At 41.4% G+C, this 21,715-nt stretch overlaps 1 protein-coding gene across 10 annotated transcripts in view; it reads left to right on the top strand.

Annotated features, from left to right (window-relative positions):
• USP15 (ubiquitin specific peptidase 15) overlaps window positions 1-21,715 on the top strand; it is a 136,921-nt gene that overhangs the window by 32,278 nt on the left and 82,928 nt on the right. For all 10 annotated transcript variants that reach the window (XR_012156773.1, XM_073327929.1, XM_073327930.1 and 7 more), the window contains exons 2-4: window positions 1,098-1,225; window positions 9,973-10,103; window positions 13,377-13,503. Coding sequence is in view for 9 of the 10 variants with exons in the window: in XM_073327929.1 (XP_073184030.1) it covers window positions 1,098-1,225; window positions 9,973-10,103; window positions 13,377-13,503 (386 nt within the window). In the remaining variant the exon portion in view is untranslated. The remainder of the gene's footprint in view (window positions 1-1,097; window positions 1,226-9,972; window positions 10,104-13,376; window positions 13,504-21,715) is intronic.

The raw sequence follows: 21,715 nt of genomic DNA, 5'->3' as shown, positions 1-21,715 counted from the left end.
ATAAAGAAAAGGAGTACTTGTGGCACCTTAGAGTTTGCGAATACAGACTAACACGGCTGTTCCTCTGAAACCATTCATTCATATATACACATACACAATAGTATTGATGGAAAGGGGTGAAAAAGAAATAATTAACTCCTACCTTCAGAAGTTCAGGTTTTAAAGAGTATTTTATTTATTAACATGTTATAAGCCAGGACTACAGGAGAAACTTTCATTAGTATAGCAATGTCATTAAGAAGTTTAGGGTGGGTTTTTTGCATCATTTCTATACTGGCTGAAGTTCTGTTCATTCTTAAACTTCATGGCCTGATACGATTATTGTGGGACAAGACCGTAACAACCCTACTGTAGACACAGTTATATCAGCATAAAAGTGCTTTTGCTAGTATATGGTTTTATTTGCTCACTGAACCAGTGTAAGTTATACTAGCAGAAGTGCTTCTGTGTCATTATAGGTATACCAGCAAACTTATTCTAGCACAGAGCTGGCCATAGATCGTATCTGAGTTTCCAGTCTTATTCCTGAAACGAGCTGCTTAATTTTTGTGCTAAATAAGGAGATCATAGAAGTTTGTTTAAAACTTGGCATTCTTTGACTAGTTATGCTATATTGGCAGCCTTACAAAATCCTACTTGCCCAGCATGAATAACTCCTAGGCAGTTGAGAAAAGATACCTGATAGTAAGAGTGGCCAGTAATTTTTGTGTATCTTCTGATAAACGTTTGTGTATTTTGTAAGGCCTCTATGTTGAAGTTTTTTGATAGGAAGGCATTTTGCAATACTATAAAGCGACGCTATCAACTTATAAATAATACCTGTGTCTGAAAATTTGAACAAGCTGTTGTAATGCTTAATATTACTAAAATTAAGAGATTGGGAGCCTGTGGAATGATTGGCAGGGTGACTTTAGGTATCTGCGAGTGCATATATAGACACACACGCACACAAACACTTCTAAGATTTCAGATTGATGGTGCCCCTTGAGTCAGAGTAATTCACTTCCAACTATCCTATCTTATTTTATGTCAATCATATTAAAGTACTAAAACTATGCTTCAGATTTGCCAGTAATTCTGTGTTTTCCCTTTTCAAGGTATTTAGTGGATAGTCGCTGGTTCAAACAGTGGAAAAAATATGTTGGGTTTGACAGCTGGGACAAATACCAGATGGGGGATCAGAATGTGTACCCTGGTCCCATTGATAATTCTGGACTTCTCAAAGGTAATTTATTAATATTTACATGGAATAAAGATGTAAACTTAAACTTTTAGTTCCCATTGGTACAATTTTAATCTGTTACAGTAATAAATCCCACTTTGTATTCCTTGAACAATTTTATATATGTATCTTTGGTAACTTTCAGTTACAAAAACAATTTATCTTCATTAACATTTAGTTAATGTAAACATATTTTGTTCAGACAGTGATGGGGTACCAATATTCTTAATGATTTATTACAGTTCATAAATTTGGATTTTTATAATACTAGCTGTGGCCTCTGTTATGGTAATATCAGTATTTGATAACATGCAAGGTTCTTTTGATTTTCTGTCTGATTAGCTTAAGGATAGCTTTGAATCAGCCACAGAAGTTGATGAACTCAGTGCAAGTTCACTAATATAAGCCCTTGAATGCATTCAGAAGTTGCACTGCTTCTACATAAAACATTTTTAAAGTGCAAAATGCTGTGCGTACACTCTAATTTAAAACAGGCTTATCTCATTTTGCTTAAATTGATTCCTAATTGATTTAAGCAAGACTGAAATGTTCACGCATCCTTTTGTACTGGTATAAACTAAATTGTGTTAAAATTACACCTTGAGGCTATGTCTGCACTACATGCCACTGGCAGCAGCGTTTAGGATACATGTAGCTACAAGCCTCTGTGAAAAGCCTGCTGCGTCCATACTGCAGTGTGTAGCTACGCAAGTCAGTGAAAGGCTCTGGCATGGAGGAGACGTTGCGGGAAAAGCTTTAGCAGCTCTCTGGTGCCAGAGCCTTTCACCCTGGCAAGGAACAATTGAGCCTTCCCAAGTGCTCCCTGATCTTCTCCCCCTCCAGAGCCTTTCCCCTCAGTGCGTAAAGGCTCCAGCAGTTGGGAGCTGGTGGACCCTTTTCCCTCTGCCCCTGTGGTGGGGACAGGCTCCAATGACAGGGAGCTGGCACAGCCTTTCACCCCTGCCAGAGTCTTTCCATGCAGCGGGAAAGGCTCTGCAATGGAGAACTGTCCAGGCTTTTCCCCATTGCGTCCTCTTGCCAGAGTCGTTCCCTGTTGACAGAGTCTTTTCTTGCACAGGGGAAAGGCTCCAGCAGTGGAAATGCAGCGGAATGCTATACGGCTAATAGCAGCAAAGGCAGGGAGGTATGGCTTGGGCAAATAGAGAGCCATGTAGGGTATGTACTCATATACATGCCCGCAACCTTCAGGTGTGTCTTTACTCACTTAAGCCATGCCTCATTGCTAGTTATACCTGTGCTAGGGGGTGTACATGCTTACTTATTCTACATGCTGTCAAAAGCAGTGTACAGTGTAGCAGTACCCTTAGTTAAACAGGTGCATCTTCCTCATGTAAACAAGCCATAAGACCTCTGAGCATATGAGCAAGATGTATTGTACGGTTTTCTGACTGTCTAAAGAAGTTTCCAAAATGAAAATGGGATAATTTAACATTCCTTTATCACTGCCTAAATTAGGATCAATTTAAAAAGAAAAGTTTATAAAAACTGATACTCCTACAACTATTACTGATAGTGGTAATTTCTGGTAGTGTAAATTTATTGTCACTTTCAGTGGCTGCAGAAAAGTATAGTGTAACCTTATAGTAAACTGTGATACTCCCTCGCCCCCAAAATATGTAATTATACGCAGTTATCTTTGCTTTGTAGATTGTGTAATGTTAAAAATCCCCTTTTTCATAAGAAATCTCATAACAGATCAGAACAATGGTAGGTCTAGATCCAGTGGTTCTCAACCAGGGGTCTGGGGCCCACGAGCAGGTTTCAGGGAGTCTGCCAAGCATGGCTGGTGTTAGACTTGCTAAGGCCCAGGGCAGAAAGCCAATGCCATGTAGGACTGCAGTTCGGGGCTCCGATCCCCACCACCTGGGGCTGAAGCCGAAGCCTGAGCAACTTAGCTTTGCAATGCCCGCTGTGGCATGGGGCTGTTGCCCTGCTTGCTACCCCTTAATGCCAGCCCAGGCTTTTATATGCAGAAAAACAGTTGTTGTGGCACAGGTAGGCCATGGAGTTTTTATAGCGCCTCCCAGCCAGAGCCTGCACCTTGCACCCCCTCCCTCCCAACCCTCTGTCCCAGCCCGGAGCCCCTTCCTATTTATATTCAAATTCAAACGGCAGGAGTCGCATTAAAAGTATTGATGAGTGGTAATAACTTTAATATGTTCCATTATTATTAGTTGATAAATTCTAACTCTACAAGTAGCTTTGCGTGTGATGCGGCTCTCAGAATATTCTGGTCAAAGGCAGAAACAAAAAAATAGCTCTTCTTCTTTGAAAGGTTGCTGATCCCTGGTGTAGATTTATGTGGTCCTGCTACAGCACAAGGGGCATGGCTTGATGACTTTTCAGGGTCCCTTCCAGCCCTACGTTTCTATGATTCTCTGTTTTCTCTAAACCAGTTCTTCATAACTAATGCCTACTAAACCCTACTCTGGTATTTTTTTCCATTAAATTTTTCTTACCAGTTAATTTTTGAGAGTTTTGCTGCCTAAAATCCTATGAAAATGTATATGAAAATTACATCATGTCCTCTGGCTCCTGACAAGTAGCCATGTAGTCTGTGGTCCTGCAAAGGTTGCATGCTACTTTATTAGTACTTTTTGACCTTCTCAGAGCTGCCAGTGATGATCGCAAGGAGCACTCTCCCCCTGTCTGTGAACCAAAGGCAACACCTCTCACATTCTGTCACCTGTATGTGCACATGCTGCAGAACTACTAGCAGGGGTGGGGAGGATTGCTGCTTTTAGAATGAGGAAAGATCTGTAGAAGGAGGCAAGGATGCATCTCCATTGCCCTTGTGATTGGAGCAGCAGGAATACCTCATTGCTGTCTTCCTTTTGAATTCTCTGTGCACTAACTGTTCCCTTGCCGGCATAAGCTACAGAGACTGAGTGCTTGTGGGGAAAGGAGTTTGTTGGAGCTTTGGAGAAGGATTTTTTTTACTTCTGGGCAGGGTGTGAGATAGCAGCTGAGATCCTGCTGGCTGTTTTCCAGTCTGCATCACTAGGCATCCTCACAGACACTGCTGTCAATCAGGAAATGAGACATCATTAAAACTTGTACTCAGAATTTATAATCAAAAGTTTCCTTGCCAATGGACATCAGAGTAGAGCTTATTTAGAAGTTTTGGGTTTTTATTTTAAAGGGTCTTTTTTTTTTTTTTTTTAGGGGTGAGAGCAGACAATTTCTTTTTATCAAAATCAATAATTTTATAGTGTTATGGGGTGTACCAACCCCCCATTGGCAACACAGGGGTTAACAAATTGCTGTGGGCCCGAGTCATGCCCCCACACTCTTGCTGAACATGCCCCCAGTGGAGGAAGCATATAAAAGGAAGCAGCTAAGTCTGGACTGGCTGAGGAGGTGAGCATACGTGTGCTGCAGGCCCCTGCTGAACAGCGGCTGGGATTCTGAACCACCAACTGTGAATACCCTGACTGTGCCAGATGATTCCAGTCGACTGCAGAGTCCAAAGGAGAAGATGAGCTGGTGCCAGCAAAGGAGATTCCAGAGCTGGGACCAAGGGTGGGAAGCAACCCAGAGGAAGTATTTGGGTACACGGAGACCTGAAGCCTGCAACAGAGTAACTGATTTCAGAGAGCCCTGGGTTGGAACCCGATGGAGTAGGGTGGGCCAGGGTTCCCTACCTTTCCCGCACTTGCTGCCAGGCGATACTGCCACCAGAAGAGGGGGCCCCATAGACTCTCGCCACTGGGTGATACATGCCAGGACAAGCAGCCCCACGTACTCTCGCCACCAGGAGAGGTGGCCCCATAGATTCTTGCCACTGGGCAGCACTGCTGCCAAGAGAGGCGGTCCCATAAACTCTTGCTGTGGGGCAATACAGCTGCTGACGTAAGTGGTCCATCCCTGGGACCCCAGCTGACACCCGAAAGCGGATATATCCTCTTTGTACAGACTAATTGGCGCAAAAATATGCTACTTTATATTTGTAAGCAGAGAGACAAAACTTGAGATGATTATAAAAATACAATCTAAGTGAAAAATAAAACTAGAGGTTTTGATACTTATTGTGATGTGTGCTCCTTCTCTTTTTATTTTTTGAGAGAAAAGTAACTTTTTCTCCATAAGATAACAAGAATTTTATTTTAAATACAACTTCAAGGTAAAGGCAGACATGAGGAAAAATTAGATTTTTATGGACTCTTCCTCTTTCTCTGTGCACCCTGCTTTGGGTTAAAAGGACACCGTGGGATGAACCATATTTCACAAAACCTAGTTTCCTCATCTGATTGATTAGTATCTAGATTATTAAAGACAAGTATATTTAAATCTAATTTTATTGGTTTACTTTCTGCAGTACGTTCAGATGAAGGGACATCACATCCTGACAGGTGTTTCTCTAACCTGCTCTTAAAAATCTCCAGTGATGGAGATTCCATAACCTCCCTAGGCAATTTATTCTAGGGCTGAACCTCCCTGACAGGAAGTTTTTCCTAATGTCCAACCTAAACCTCTCTTTCTGCATATTAAGCTCATTGCTTCTTGTCCTATTCTCAGAGGTTAAGAAGAACAATTCTTCTCCCTCCTCCTAGTAACAGCCTTTTATGTACTTGAAAACTGTTATCATGTCCCCTCTCGGTCTTCTCTTTTCCAGAATAAACAAACTCAGTTTTTTCAATCTTCCCTCATAGGGTCATGTTTTCTAGACCTTTAATCATTTTTCTTGCTTTTCTCTGGACTTTCTCCAATTTGTCCACCTCTTTCCCGAAATGCGGCACCCAGAACTGGACACAGTACTCCAGTTGAGGCCTAATTAGTGCGGAGTAGAGTGAAAGAATTACTTCTCATGTCTTGCTTACAACACACTTGCTTATACGTCCCAGAATGATGATCGCTTTCTTTGCAACAGTGGTACACTGTTGGCTCATATTTATCTTATGGTCCAATATGACCCCCAGATCCCTTTCTGCAGTACTCCTTCCTAGGCAGTCATCTCCCATTTTGTATGTGTGCAACTGATCGTTCCTTCCTAAATGGAGTACTTTGCATTTGTCCTTATTGAATTTCATTCATCCTATTTATTTCACACCATTTCTCTAATTTGTCCAGATCATTTTGAATTTTAATCCTATCCTGCAAAGCGCTTGCAACCCCTCCCAGCTTGGTATTGTCCGCGAACTTTATAAATGTACTCTCTATACCATTATCTAAATCATTGATGAAGATATTGAACAGAAACGGACCCAGAACTGATCTCTGCAGGACCCCACTTGTTATGTCCCTCCAGCATGATTGTGAACCACTGATAATTACTCTCTGGGAATGGTTTGCCAACCAGTTTTGCACCCACCTTGTTGCTCCATCTAGGTTGCTTTTCCTTGGTTTGTTTGAGAAGGTCACGTGAGACAGCATCAAAAGCTTTACTAAAGTCAAGATATACCAAGTCTACTGCTTTTGCTCCCACCCTGAAGGCTGGTTACCCTGTCAAAGAAAGCTATCTGTTTGGTTTGACACGATTTGTGTTTGACAAATCCATGCTGACTGTTACTTATCACCTAATTATCTTCTATGTGTTTTCAAATTGATTGCTTAATTATTTGCTCCATTATCTTTCCGGGTACAGAAGTTAAGCTGACTGGTCTGTAATTCCCCAGGTTGTCCTCATTTCCCTTTTTATAGGTTGGCACTATATTTGCCCTTTTCCAGTCATCTGGAATCTCTCCCATCTTCCATGACTTTTCAAAGATAATCTTTAATGGCTCAGATATCTCCTCAGTTAGCTCCTTGAGACTTCTAGGGTGCATTTCATCAGGCCCTGGTGGCTTGAAGACATCTAGCTTGGCTAAGTAATTTTTAACTTGTTCTTTTTCTATTGTAGCCTCTGAGCCTACCTCATTTTCACAGACATGGACTATGTTAGACATCCAATCGCCACCAACCTTCTTGGTGAAAACCAAAACAAAGAAGTCATTAAGCACCTCTGCCATTGCCACATTTTCTGTCCCTCCCCCCACCCCCATCATTGAGTAATGGGCCTACCCTGTCCTTGGTTTTCTTCTTGCTTCTAATGTATTTGTAGAACCTTATAACGTGTAATGTCTAATTTCTAATATATTTGTAGAATGTATAATTGATATTGCATGACACGCTTTAAATCAAAAGAAAACCCTTTCATAATTGAAATTTTAAAAAAAGTGTTTCTGATAATGGAACTTGCTTGCACATTTTCTTGCCTGGTGTCTCCTATATCTTCTGGTTGTTCTTTGTCTGTTGGTCCCCATATGTATTCCACTGTAGGTGCACATGTACTTCATGTGCCTGAGATCCAAGCTTTTCTATCATGGTGGGAGAATGAGTTGTGGGGGAGATGTCCCCAGTTAGGCTGGGGTGTCTCCCCTTCCCCTGCCCCCCCAAATGAGCTCGAGGAACATGATCTCCACAGGACTCCTGGACCTATCTTAGCCTGCTTGAACTGCGGGCAATATGCGAATCATGCAAGCATTTTCACCCCATCATTCAGCCCCTACATATTCATCTGATGTCAGACATATGAACAGTGTTTTACACCAAGAAACAAGTGGGAGCAAGATCTATTGAGGCTGTAAAACTTTGAAACTGGTGTATTTGCCACTGGATCACCCCATTAGCAGTACATCTGCCAGAAATGTACAACATGTTTAGTCGACAGCCTCAGGAGATCCTTCTCTTAGAACCACAAATGGGAGCTATTTAATTCCATGGCACAGCATGCATTTTGCCATTGGGGTCCCCATTCTGGGACCTTTTTGGCATCCCAACAACAGGAAGTACACAGTCTACTGCTCCAGTGGGGTCAAGGGCAAGACTCCAGAGGAAACGCACTCCTAATTTTCTGGTCAAAGCAACTGCTGTGTACCTTCCTATCAATTTTTATTAACTTTAGGTTCTAAGGAAATCAGGGAGAATGGTACAGTGGTCATTCTTATTGCTATCAGATGGCCCAGGCAGTTGTGGTTCCCTAACTTTCTTCAGATGTCAATACATGCATACATCAGTTTCCAGACCTTTTTGACCCAGGGCAGAGGCAGAGTCAAGCATCCCAATCTGGCTTCCTTCTAACTGACAGCCTGTTTTCTGGTGTAAAACCTAAAAAATGCATGCTCTGAAGTAATTCAGCCCATACATAACAATAGTAGAAAAGAGTCCACTAGAAAATGCCACACAGCCAAGTGCAAAAATGGTTTTCAGCCTGGTCTTGACAGCCATCAGATAATTGCAGAGGACTCTACATGTCTACCGTATTGGACCTCGGGTCTCTCTCAACTGCCAAGAGAGCTATCAGCACCTGTTATACTCTGATTGATGACTACTCTGTCTTCATCAATTTGATGATAGTATGTTTTTTTGGAAGGCCTGATTTCACAAAGCTAAAATTGCTCTGAGGCTACATCCTAAATTTACTCCTTAAATCATCTCTGATTTTCATCTGAATCAGGCAGTCCATCTACCTATTTTCTTCCCAACAGCGCATGCCACTAATGAAAACCAAACACTTCATTCTTGACAGCCATCGAGCTGTGGCATTCTGCCTCCAAAAAAACAAGACCATTTAGGAAATTGCCTAGACTGCTGATGTCATTCACAGAACAAAGGAGAGGGGAAGTAGTTTTCTCCCAAAGACTTTCCAAGTGGATTTTAGGATGCATTCTATTGTGTACAAATTGACAGACACTCCTCCATCACAAGATGAGAGAGCTCACTCTGTTAGAACCCAGGTGGCCTCTGTACTCTCCCTTAAAAGAGTTCCTATTGTTGAAATCTGTAAAGTGGCTACTTGGAGTTCAGGGCATACCTGTTGAAGACATCATGAGTTAGTGTAGGCTTCTGCAGCTGATGCATTTTTCTGTACAGAAGTACTCCAATCAGTAGTATCACAGAGGTCCTCGCTCCCTCCTCCTTGATAAGCACTGCTTGTCAATCGCCCACAGTGGAATACGTTTAGGGACCAACACTTGAAGAAGAAAGTTGTACAGTGCAGTACTTGGAGTTTTTCAAGATGTGGTCCCTATCTGCATTCCGCTACCTGCTCTCCTTCCTCTCTGCTTCCGATCTTTAGATATGATACATGGTAGAAAAGGAAATTGAGAGGCCATTGGTCCAGACTACCTCTTAGGCCCTTGGTTAGGAGCATGAGGAAGAGAAGGGCTCAAGCACAGACCAATGGACATGACTAGCAAAAATCTTCCAGTCTCGGGCACATGGAGCCACATGCTCACTCACAATGGAATACAGACAGGGACTACACATCTTGAAGAACACTAGTTACTGTATAAGGTAAGTAACTTCTCTTTTTATAGGACTGCTTCATGTGTTGTGGATTTATTTTTTACAGTAAGAACATTACTGTATGTCAAAGTGCTATGTAGGATGCATGCCATCTTGATGACTGTAAACTGCATGTCCAGAAAGGTTATGGATTTTATTTCTGTTTCATTTAATAGAAATAAACTGCAGCAGTCCAACCATCCTTATATTGGAGACTTCATTGCTAAAATTTCCCCCTTCCCCCTAAATATTTATAAATTACATCTTGGTGCTTTAATTCAGTCATAATATTAACATTATTTGGCTATAGAATTTCAAACACTAAGAAAAGAGTATATTTCTGAGAAACAGTTAATTACTACATTTTTTATTGGTATTTTCAGTATTAATGCAGTGGTACATCAAAAACACCAGTGATGATAAACATGGTGGATTAAAAATCAATCTCTCCCTCTTCCTCACAGATGGGGACTCTCAGTCTCTCAAGGAGCATCTCATTGATGAGCTGGACTACATCCTTTTGCCAACTGAAGGCTGGAATAAACTAGTTAGCTGGTACACACTGATGGAAGGTCAGGAGCCAATAGCACGCAAGGTACTCTCTAAACAAATTAAACAGTGTGAAACTAAGATCATCCTGAATGTAGTCCTACAGACGCTATTGGCCCTGGTGAAATCAATTGGAGTTTTGCATATTGGGAGCTCACAAAGTCCTGTCCATGATGAATATGTCAACTTAATATTGTTTTAGTTAATACAGTCACTTATTTGGGCTTTTTTTCATATTCAGGTTTTAGGAATTGGCTCAATTAAAAAAAACCACAAACACCTTGAACAAAGCTGAAGAAGGATGGGTGACTTTTTTTCATTGAACTGAATCCTGTTATTTTTTCAAGAAAACCTTAAACTTTAGAGGCTGCTGAATCTCATTAGTGCAAATAATCTCGTAAGCTAGTTCTGAAAAATCTCAATTTTATCAGCTATGGTGTACTTTTCACAATTGTAATACAAAAAAATCAGACAAGGTCAGCTTTTTATAGTTGTGAATTATGAAGTCTGAATCCAATGTTAATGAAGAGCTGCTCCAGACCTAATAAAGTTGGCACCAGTAGATCACCTAATGGTTCCTCATATGTGATAAATAAACTCATAATCTCTTCTATTCAGAAGATTGCTTTTAATGGTGTCCCAGTTTTTAGCACCAAAGCACTGTCCTGCTGCCAAAAATGAGGCCTTTGTTCCAGCTGAAGTTTTGAGCACATTAGTCAGGATATGCACACCCTGCCTCTGGGCCCTGACGTATCTGTGGACTGCTTGAGAGCTCATTCCTTAGGCACAGTCTGCCCAGAAAGCCTTGGCACAAACCACTCTTGTATGTACTTGTACAGTATTGTTTTTCTTCCCATTTTATATAAAAGATAGCTAAGATGTGGTCCCTTCTAATTTGGAGATTGAATTTGGATTTTCAGGACAGTGATTTTAAGGCATCCTATTCTGGACCAGTTATTGAAGGTGTAATAATATGTTTGTTACTGTGACCATTTCCAAGTTGGCCAATATGAAATACCTTCACTTTATGGTAGTCATTGGTTATAATTCTAGTCTTGTTTCTGATGATAGTCTTCTATGGCTGAGGCTTGGACTTTTGGCACAGCAGGTCCTCACCCTTACTTCAGTGAACACAGAATTTACCAGTCTATAATGCTGACAGCTCACCTTTCATGGGCAAGTGCCAGCTGGACCTGTAGAAGAAGGCTCACGCCTTCATGGATTCCTCTCTCTTTCGTGAGAGGTATAGAGCTCAAGAAATTAAATTTGTGGTATGTAATGGACTCAGCATTTATTTATCATTACATGCTGCCTGGCCTATTATTTTCTTTTTATTTTATTTTTAAAGAAACATCCATGGAACTTTAGTTTGTAAGAGTAAGATTACATTAGGATGGTTATTTTTCAAAGATAATTATTTACCCACTTATGTTATCCCTGGTACTCTATTGGTCAGTTCCTTCTAAGCATCTCCATAATAGTTACTGGTGAAAAAGGGGGGGTGGGGAGGAAAAACAACAATGCAAAATTACAGAACCTTTTGTATACAATGTATACATATACATTTCAGCAAATAAACAGTTTCTCTCCTTCCTCCCTACTTCGCAAAAGGTTCTGTAATTTTGCATTGTTGTTTTTCCTCCCCGCCCCCCCTTTTTCACCAGTAACTATTATGGGGATGCTTAGAAGGAACTGACCAATAGAGTATCAGGGATAACATAAGTGTTGAAGTAGAATAGCACAACTACACTCTTCCAGGACTATTAGGTTAGAGTTGCTCAAAGAGAGATTTTGCCAATATTCTCTCAAATATATGGTCCCATTAGTGGGAATCAGGTTAAATATATTTTCATGCAACAATTACAGATACACTTTCTCTCTTTATCTTCATCATTTCTCTCCCCCCGCCCCCCATTTGTTCATTGATTTCTCTGTCCTGTTTCCTCTTTAATCTTTCTGCAAGGGGTGGAGATGCTTTTTCTTTGACTTCTGGGGAGCAGTCTCCCCATTTGGCTGTTCACTTTTCTTTTTATCCCTTATGCTTTGCAGCGATGTTCTTCACTGTTGTAAAACTTTTTGAGGCGGTGTACCTAAATTTAGATTATAGCAATGTACTAGGTTCTCGATGTTGCCCAGTGTGGCTCTTTGGATAATACAGCATGCTTTAACGTTGCCTTAATCTGAGGGTAAGCCGCACCAAAGCAAATCACAGTTTACATCACTGCAGCCCTTGCATAGATATAAAAACCCCAGTGTAGATAAGATGTTAAACTTGTGTTAAGATGCATTGTAGTTAAATGTGACCCCAGTTGGTAGTTATTACAGCTCAAGGCTAATTGTTAAACACTGGGTGAATAGTTCATTGATGCATATTTTTCCTGTAATGCTTGCTCTTAAGCAGGTTTCGTACAGCAGATCCCTCCAAGTAATTATTTGGTGCCTTCTTTTTTACCGTATTTGTCTGATGTATCATATATCAGGCTGATGGCTATTTTCAGAACAGTCTACTTGACTAAGTACTGCAGTTACACTTTGAAGGATCAAAAGGAAATATATTTAAGAGGTGACCATGAATATTTTTTCTGGATTTTACTTTGATTGATTAATTTGCATGTTTCCCTAGCTGCTTTACTGTCTGATAGTGGATATTGCAAAGTAAACATATAAAGAACAAATTTTAAAATATCTTGCATGGATGAAGCCAAAAACTAATATATCCACTACCAGAGCATAGATGAACGATTTGTTTGGCAGTTGTTGCTTATGTACAATATTTGTTTTAAAAGTTTGTTATATAATCTCCAGAATTGTTACTGTATTGTTACAGTAGTTCTTAAAGTTTTATTGGTAGTAAAAAAAAGGAATTTTTAACTGTATGTCAAGGTTTAATATATGGAACTAGAAAATTGCTGCTTATATTTCAAGGAACTAACTCAGACTAAACAGATTTTAAAACTGAAAAATTTCCAATTTTATTAATGTACATTTTGATTATATACACATATGCATGCTTGTATAATAGGTAAATATATAATGTATAGTATTAACATATGTACATATACAATTTGCAGAAAAAAATAGTTGTCAGAAAATTCAACTTTTTCAGATACTGAATGTTTTCTAAAAATGTTATACAAGAATTTTATTTCTGATATTTGGCATTTATAATTGGCTTAATATAATTTGTACCTTTTATATTCACTGAATTTTTATTAGTTTCATAAGGAGGTTTCTAAAAACAAGTACATGTAAGTATGTATATCTAAATATATTCAGATTCATAGCAGACACTGATCTGTTGTTTTTGGTGTGTTTTCAGGTGGTTGAACAGGGTATGTTTGTAAAGCACTGCAAAGTAGAAGTATATCTAACAGAATTAAAGCTGTGTGAAAATGGAAACATGAACGGTATTGTGACACGAAGATTTAGTAAAGCTGATACGATAGGTATGCACAATTTTCCATATTCTATAACTGTAAATAGCTGCATTTAATGGTATTTGAGAGTATGGCGTAGATTCTGAGTTTTAGATATGTTGCATCTATAAATTTCACAAGGATGAAAAAATAGATGAACTAGAAGTTTAATAGAGTTCCTTTTTTTGCAAATTGTAACAAGATCAGGTTTGTTTGAGTCAAAAGTAGAATCTGATCACTCATCAAATGCTGTTTTTAACTATAATACAAATAGCTTTTACTTTTAAAAATGAAATTTAGCATTTTGCTAAATAAGATAAATAAGCAACTGAAGTAACTATGGAAACATTTTTATTTTTTGTCTTTATTGGATGCCACAGTGCTGCTGCTTGATAATTTTCAGCATGCAAAAATTATATAATGATACAGCATACTTATTTGTTTTAGCCAAGGCCTTGATGATGAATAGTGTCATGGTGATGGGAGGGAAAGATACACCAGCGTGAGAATGTATTGATTATTTTTGAGACATTATTGGCTAAAGGTGACTTCAGATGGGGAAAATTATGCCCATTATTCTTTGATATATAAAGGAAAGCTGACTTTTTTTTTTGTGGTGACAAGGTGGGTGAGGTGTGATATCTTTTGTTGGACCAACTTTAGAGAAACAAGTTTTTGAGCTCATACAGTCTTCTTCTACATGTCTGGGAAACTAACTTGGAGTGTCAGAGCCAAATAAAAGGTGAAACAGATTGTTTAGCATATGTAGCTAACACACATTTCAAGAGACCATTCAAGGTGAAATGGCCCATTAATGCTCCTGCAGTCATAGGGAGGAAAGGAAGGGGAGGGGAAGCTGTGGGGGATTGTTAGAAGGGGACAAATTGTATGAGCCATAAATCCAGTTTCTCTAATCAGTCCATGATTTTTAGTGTCTAGCAAAGTTATGAATTTAAGTTCCCAGGCTCATCTTTTGAAAGTGTTGTGCCGGTTTCCTTTGGGGATAAGGACTGATAGGTGAGATATAGAGTGAGTGATTTGTGAAAAATGTTCACCCACAGGTGATGTGGTAACTTTTTTATGGTAACTTTTTGTGGGGTTTAATATAAAGCCTATATGTCCGAGGTGGACAACCTATGGCCCACAGGACCATCCTGCTTGGCCCCTGAGCTCCCAGCTGGGGAGGCTAGCCCCCGGCCCCTCCTCTGCAGCCTCAGCTCGCTGTGCCGCCAGCACGGGAGGGGTCTGCACTGCGGGGGCAGAGGGGAGCAGCTGGAGGTGCAGGTGGCGAGAGCGCAATGAACGTGGGTGGAGGACTCAGGAGGAGCACCAGGCGGCCGCACAGCCGGCTGGAGAGAAGTGGCACTTTGAAGGGGAAACCGCTGCTTCTCTCCAGCTGCGCGGCTGCCCCCTGCTCCTCCTGAGTCCTCTGCCCATGTTTGCAGGGGGCTTTATGGGGGGGGGGTTGGATGGGGGTGCAGTCCTGGGGGCCTATCAGGGGACAGGGGTGTGGATATAGAGGACAGGGCAGTCAGGTAGCGGGGGGGTTGGATAGGGGGTGGGTCCCGGGGGTGGGAGGGTGGCGGTTAGGGGCAGGGGGTTCCAGGAGGGGGTGGTCAGGAGTCAAGGAGTAGTGGGGGTTGGATGGGTTGTGGATTCTGAGGGGGGCGGGAAGTGGGACAGGGCAGATAGGGTTAGGGTTTGGGGAGGCACAGCCTTCCCTACCCAGGCCTCCATACAGTTTTGGAATCCCGCTGTGGCCCTCAGGCCAAAAAGTTTGCCCACTTCTGCTATAGCTGGTCTTGTCTACCTTAATATTGCAGAGGGACACCTATGAACAGCTGTAGGTCACTTTTTTTTAACATCTGTGAAACCAACTTTTAATTTTTATTGCTGGCTTTCATCAGAAAAATACAGCTAGACTGCTTGAAAGCATGTTAATTGCTTCAGTCTTATTTATGTCTGTGTAACACTTAAATCATCTTATGTAGTTCTTCAAATGATTCTCCATATGGATTCCACCCTTGGTACTTGTGCATCCCATGTACATGGAATCTGATTATTTTGGACAGCTTGTCTATTGGGATCATGGCTGTGCCTCAGATGTCCTCATCCATGTGCATACACAAGGGCTTATGCATCCCTCAGTTCCTTCTTACTACTTGTGGTTCCCTAAACTGTCCACCCACTTCTTTGCTCACTGTGCTACTGTGTTTTACTTTTGCTACTTAGTTAGTTCCCTGCTGTTGGCTGTGTGTGTAATATATATATTTATATATAGGCACACTGTATATATTTCTGATTAGATTTTAGTCTTTAGGCTAGACAACCCGTGCATAGAGGCTCTAGCAATGTGGCAGAAGAAAAATCCCTGAGGTTCAAAACTGTCCCTGGTGGGAAGTATTAGTGCTACTTAATGATGGGCGTGCTTGTTTTGCCTAGGAGAAAGACACATTCCAAAGCAATGTTCCATATATTGCTGCTCCTCCTAAGAACTGAGAAATCTAGAGCAGTGGCTCTTATCCTTTCCAGACTACTGTACGCCTTTCAAGAGTCTAATTTGTCTTGTGTACCCCCAAGTTTCACCTCACTTAAAAACTTACAAACCCAGACATAAAAATGCAAAAGTGTCACAGCGCACTATTACTGAAAAATTGCTTATTTTCTAATTTTTACAAAATAATTATACAATAAATCAAATGGAATATAAATATTGTACTTACATTTCAGTGTATAGTATACAGAGCAATATAAACAAATCATTGTCTATGAAATTTTAGTTCGTACTTACTTTGCTACTGCTTTTTATTAGCCTGTTGTAAAACTAGGCAAATAGCTAGATGAGTTGATGTACCCCCTGGAAGACCTATGAGTACCCCCAGGGGTACAAGTACCCCTGGCTGAGAGCCAGTGAACTAGAAAAACCACCTAAAGTTGTTCCGCCTCAAGCACTTAATGCAAACTTCCTCGGGCACCAAAACGAAGGACGCTGCTACACCACAGTCCTCCACCAGTTAAGAGGCCCAAGTCATCCACCTAGGCTGCTCACTCTGTCTGTCATGGACAGAAAGGAGCACCACTCCAGAGATGACACAGGGCATAGGTTGCTTGGGCCAAAAGAGAGAGAGAGGTCCCTCAGGTGCCCCAGTCCCAACTAGTAAGAAAGCATCAGCGGTACTCACTAAAGCTGTTGACTGGGTTTCTCTCAGTGTAGATTCTTATGCATCAACCGTGACTGTTTTGGTACTTGGAGATTCAATACCCACCGCTTCCATATTTGTTTTCTTGGACAGTGTTCTTTGGTACACAGGGCCTGCTGTCTCCGAACTCCATGCATGTACAGTACTGAGTAATTTAACTGTGGGTCCAGAGGGACAGCTCATGTTGTTGTCTTGAGAGATTGAGCATGGTGATATCTAAGCCCCACCTCTGAGTTATTGGTATACAGGTGAAGAAGATACTTCCAGTGCTGATTTCATCCCATCAGAGGTGGGTCACTCCTAATAAAACAGTGCTCCCTCGGAGGATGTGTACTACCTCTCAGTCCCATCTACTGAGTGACTAACTACTCACTCTTCTTTATACCTACTACCCCCAAGCATAATGGGAATCAGGAAGGATTCTAGAAGGAACAATAGGAAATGACCTGCAGCTCACAATAGGAAATGACCTGCAGCTCTCAATGAACATACACCTACCGACCCATGCCCTACTGAATGCTCTAGTATGCAGCTGTAGTCACACAAATCTGCACCATCTGTCATTCCAGAGTTAAATCCCTTTCTCTAAAGAGTCAGTATGGACCATCCCAGCCAGATCAACGAGTGCGGCCTGAGATCATGAAAAGATAGGAGGAGGAAAGCAATGAAGAGAAATGAGTGCAAGGGGCAAAACAGCTGGTCCCCACTGCAATCTCTTCATCCTCTCCTGTTGAGGGAGTAAATCCTTTTACTTCTGCCTCAGTAGATGATTGTATGGCATTCCAGACCTCATCAAACACATGGCAGACACACTGGATATGGCACAAAAAGAGGTGCAGGAGAAATCTCGCAAGCTTCTAAATATCCTGCACTCTTCCGTTCCTGGCAGGCTTGCCACGCCAATATATCAAAGACTGTGAAAGCCTGCAAAAGATGTGTGGTATACACCGCAATCAATACAGGTACCAGTACTGGCCACATCAAAGCAAGCAGACACAGAAGGCACTAAGTTCTTTCTAAAGGATCTGAATACTTTTATTTCCCACCCAGGAACGGGATCACTTGTAGTCAGTGTCCAGGAAAAGTCAAAACAGGCACCTCCCAAATTCACACCCAGAAAGAAGGACTTTGAAGTCCTTGAAGTTCAACCTCTTCAGGCACAAGGTGTATTTATCTGTCAGCCTCCAGATGCACGTGGCTAATTATGAGGCCGCCCTCTCCAAATATAATTATACTTGATGTGGGATAAGTTGTCTCAGATTGTAAATGAGTTACCACAGGAACACTGAGAGGAACTAAAAGCTATCATGACTGAGGGGCAGTTGATATCCGTACTTCCCTGCAGTTTGTGCTTGGATGTGTCTGACAGTGTGGCATGTACTACAGCCACAGCGGTGAAAATGAGAAAGTCTTTCTTGGTTTGCAAAGAAGTCAAAACCACAACTGAGATCCTTTCCTTTGAGATGCGGGTCTCCGTTCACTAAAGTACTCTAGGGCGACTCTTCATTCATTGGGTCTGTACATTCCAGCCTCAAGAAGGAAACAAGCAAGGTGACAAACTTTCTTTAGGCAGTTTCCCTTCTCTGATGATGGCCTTCAGCATCTTCCTCAGATGCTGCACATCTTCAACTACATAGCTGATGTGACGTCAGTGTCAAGAGCTGACCGAACCTCTTGAGGATGTTTTCTCTATATTCTTTGCCCCAACCCTTTTGGCAACTGCTTCTTTTATTTTTGAGAAGCCTGGACTGATCACCTTGGACCAGTGAGTTCTGGAGATTGTAAACAAGAGGTAATCTATTCAGTTCCAGTCTCTTCCTACTCCTTACTTTTTTCCCTGTTCCTTTTAAGGAAATACTCTTAAAACAAGAAGTGGACTTCCTTCTGTGACTTGGAGCAGTGGAGGAGGAATCCTCAGTATGCAGGGGATTTTATTCCCATTATTTTCTCTTACCAAAGAAGAGGAGAGTTGGCATCCCATTCTTGACCTTTTTCTCAACAAATCAATCTCTCTCTCAATTTCAGGATGGTCACTCTGACCTCCATAATTCTTTTGTTAGATTCTCAAGACTGGTTCTCAGATCTTGACCTGCACAATGTCTGCTTTCACATATCCATTCATCTCACTAACCATAAATAGCTCCGATTCCTAATAGGAATATCTCACTGCCAGTATGAGGTCCTGTCTTTTAGTCTTGACACAACCCTGAGATTATTCACCAAGTGCTTGGCAGGTGTGGCAGCTCATCAAAGGAGACAAGAAATACAGGGTTACCCATATCTAGACAATTGGCTGATCCAAGGAAAATCACTGCAAAAGGTGACTGACACAATTCAAATACCTTTAAAGCACTTCTCCACTCTGGGCCTCAAAGTTGGCAGAGAAAAATCAGCACTTATACTTACTCAGAATCAAAACATAGGGTTCATAGAAGCTACATTAGATTCCAGATCAGCAAACGTTTACCTGCTACAAGAAAGATTCCAAACAATAATAAACCTCCTCAACCAACGTCAAGCTTACCTAAGGACATAAGTGAGAATATACCTCAGACTCTTGGGACCCATGGCCTCATGCGCCTACATGACACAGTTTGCTAGACTTCACCTACACTTCATGCAAGGATGGATGAAATCAGTGCATCTATCCAGCAGACTCTGCATAGACATATGATGGTCACAGTCCTGCAAGAAGTGCTTTCATTAAACTGGTGGGAATGCACTCTTCAAGTATGTAACATTTGACCGTTCTCTGCACCTCTACCTCACCAATACTCTGGTGACACACCTCCACTCTGGAGTGATGAGCTCATCTTAGACCATCTTCAGACTTGGGCCTGTGGTCCCTTCAGAAAGCTTATCTACATATAAACATTGCAGAGCTCAGAGCTGTTGTCTAGCATGCTGTATCTGCCTTTACTCCAGGAATACACAATCTAGATCCTGATTTAACCATCATTATGTCAGCAGACTGGGAGGAGCCAAGTCATCTTTGCTATGTCAAGAAGCTATTTGACTTTGGAGTTGGTTTAGGTATTCCTAGGTCATACCACTGGCCCTGCATCTGCCAGGCATTCAGAACTCTCCAGCAGATCACCTCAGCAGACAGTTTTCAGACACCCAGGAGTGGCCTGTCAAGAACACAGTGTTAGACTTTTGCAAGTAAGGCTATCCATTGATAGCCACAGACTAAAACAAGAAATGCCAAGTGTTCTGCTCCAGAGAGGCTCCAGTCTGGGCTTTCTGTCAGATGTCTGTCTTATCCACTGGACATGTAGACTGATCCCTATGATACTGAGGGTCCCAAGGCAAGAGGTAGGGTAGATAATCATAGTAGCCTCCCTTGGGCAAGGTAGTTTTAGTATTTGGATCTGTTCAACCTCAGCCCAGCCCCTGATCAGATCACCTCACCTCCCCTGCTGAACATAGCATCATAGAACAACTATGAGATCCTACATCCAGACCTTTGTTACATTGACAACCTGGATGTTGGTTGGATGATGCCCATTGAAAGCTGCTCATGGGAAGTTCAGAATATTCCATTCCAAGGTAAGGAAGCCTCAACTAGAGAGACTTATAAAGCAAAGTGGAAGTCCTTCTATTTGGGCATGTTGGCACTAGCTATCTCCTTTGATAAAACAACAATTTCAGTATTATTGGACTATTTTACTAGACCTGAAACAATCTGGATTTTCTTTCAGTTCCGTAAAGGTCCATCTATCAACGATATCTGCACATCACTCTACTATCCAGGGCTACACTGTATTTTTCTCACAGTCCAGTGTCTAGATTCCTTAAGAGCCTTATATTTATTTTTTCTCCTACTTCAGGAACTCTCTGCCTCTGGAACCCACCAGTACATTGTTAACAGGGTAGATGGGTCGCCCCCTTTGAGCTCTTAGCAAACTCTTTCCTTTACTACCTATTGATGAAGATTGCCTTTTTAGTAACCATTACATCATCTCAAAGGAAAGGGGAGATTCAGGCCCTCACAGCAGGTTCCCCTTAACTGTATCCTTCTAGTACAATGTATGATCTCTGGCTTCATCTCAAGTTCCTGCCCAGAGTGGTTCAGACTTCCGTATGAACCAAATCATTCACCTCTGTCTTCTTCTGCAACCTCACTCAACTCCAGTAGAAGCAAAATTTCACACACTTGATATAATAATGCTATTACCATGCTTTCTTAACAGGACACAGTCGTTAAGGAACACACCTAGACTATTTGTGGCCTTCACTGAAAATGTTAAGCATCAGGAAATATCTTCAGATTATCAAAATGGAGTTTCTTGCTGTACAAGAACATGCTATGAGTTAGCCAAGTTAGATCCACCTAACCATATTAGAGCTCATACCACTAGTGCTCAGGCAATCTCTGCTGCCTGTTTGAAAAATGCCCCTATTTCTGGATCTGGTAGATCAATTATATGGAGCTCAGCCCATATGTTTACAAGACACCTACTTCTTGGTCGAGGCTTCTGGTTTGGATGCTTGTTTTGGGAGGGCTGTCCTGCACTTGTTGTTTAAGTAGGACTCATAGTACCATCTTCCAACCAAAAGCATAACTACATGTTAATCACCAAGAGTGGAATTCAAATGGATAGGCACTTGAGGAAGAAAGGTTAATTACCTTAAAGTAACTTGGGTTTTTGAGATGTGTTGTCCATATGGATTCTACGCCCACTGTCCTTCCCCCACTATTATGAAGTCTTACTTCTGAGAATCTGTATTGGAGAAGGAACTGAAGGATGCTTGGGCCAGTGCTGTCCCTTTATGTCCTCCGGTAGGAGTGCGGGTGCAAGAACATGTAAGGTACATGAGCATGGGGTGCATACCCATCAAAAGTGGAATGCATGTGAACTGCTCATCTTGAACCACAGTTACTGTAAAGTAGGTAACTTCTTTATTCGGTTTTTAGGTTAAACATATTTTAGTCATTGGTTTAAAAGAAAACATTTTTTGCTCAATATGTTTCAAAATTCATAGGATAAAAATTCACTTTAAATAAAAACGAATACTGAAAAATCAGTTAATCACACTAA

This window comes from Lepidochelys kempii, chromosome 1 (genome assembly GCF_965140265.1).
Source record: "Lepidochelys kempii isolate rLepKem1 chromosome 1, rLepKem1.hap2, whole genome shotgun sequence".
Classification (NCBI taxonomy): domain Eukaryota; kingdom Metazoa; phylum Chordata; order Testudines; family Cheloniidae; genus Lepidochelys; species Lepidochelys kempii.
The sequence above is the reverse complement of the archived record's forward strand: the minus strand, read 5'-3'. Positions and strand labels throughout refer to the sequence as shown.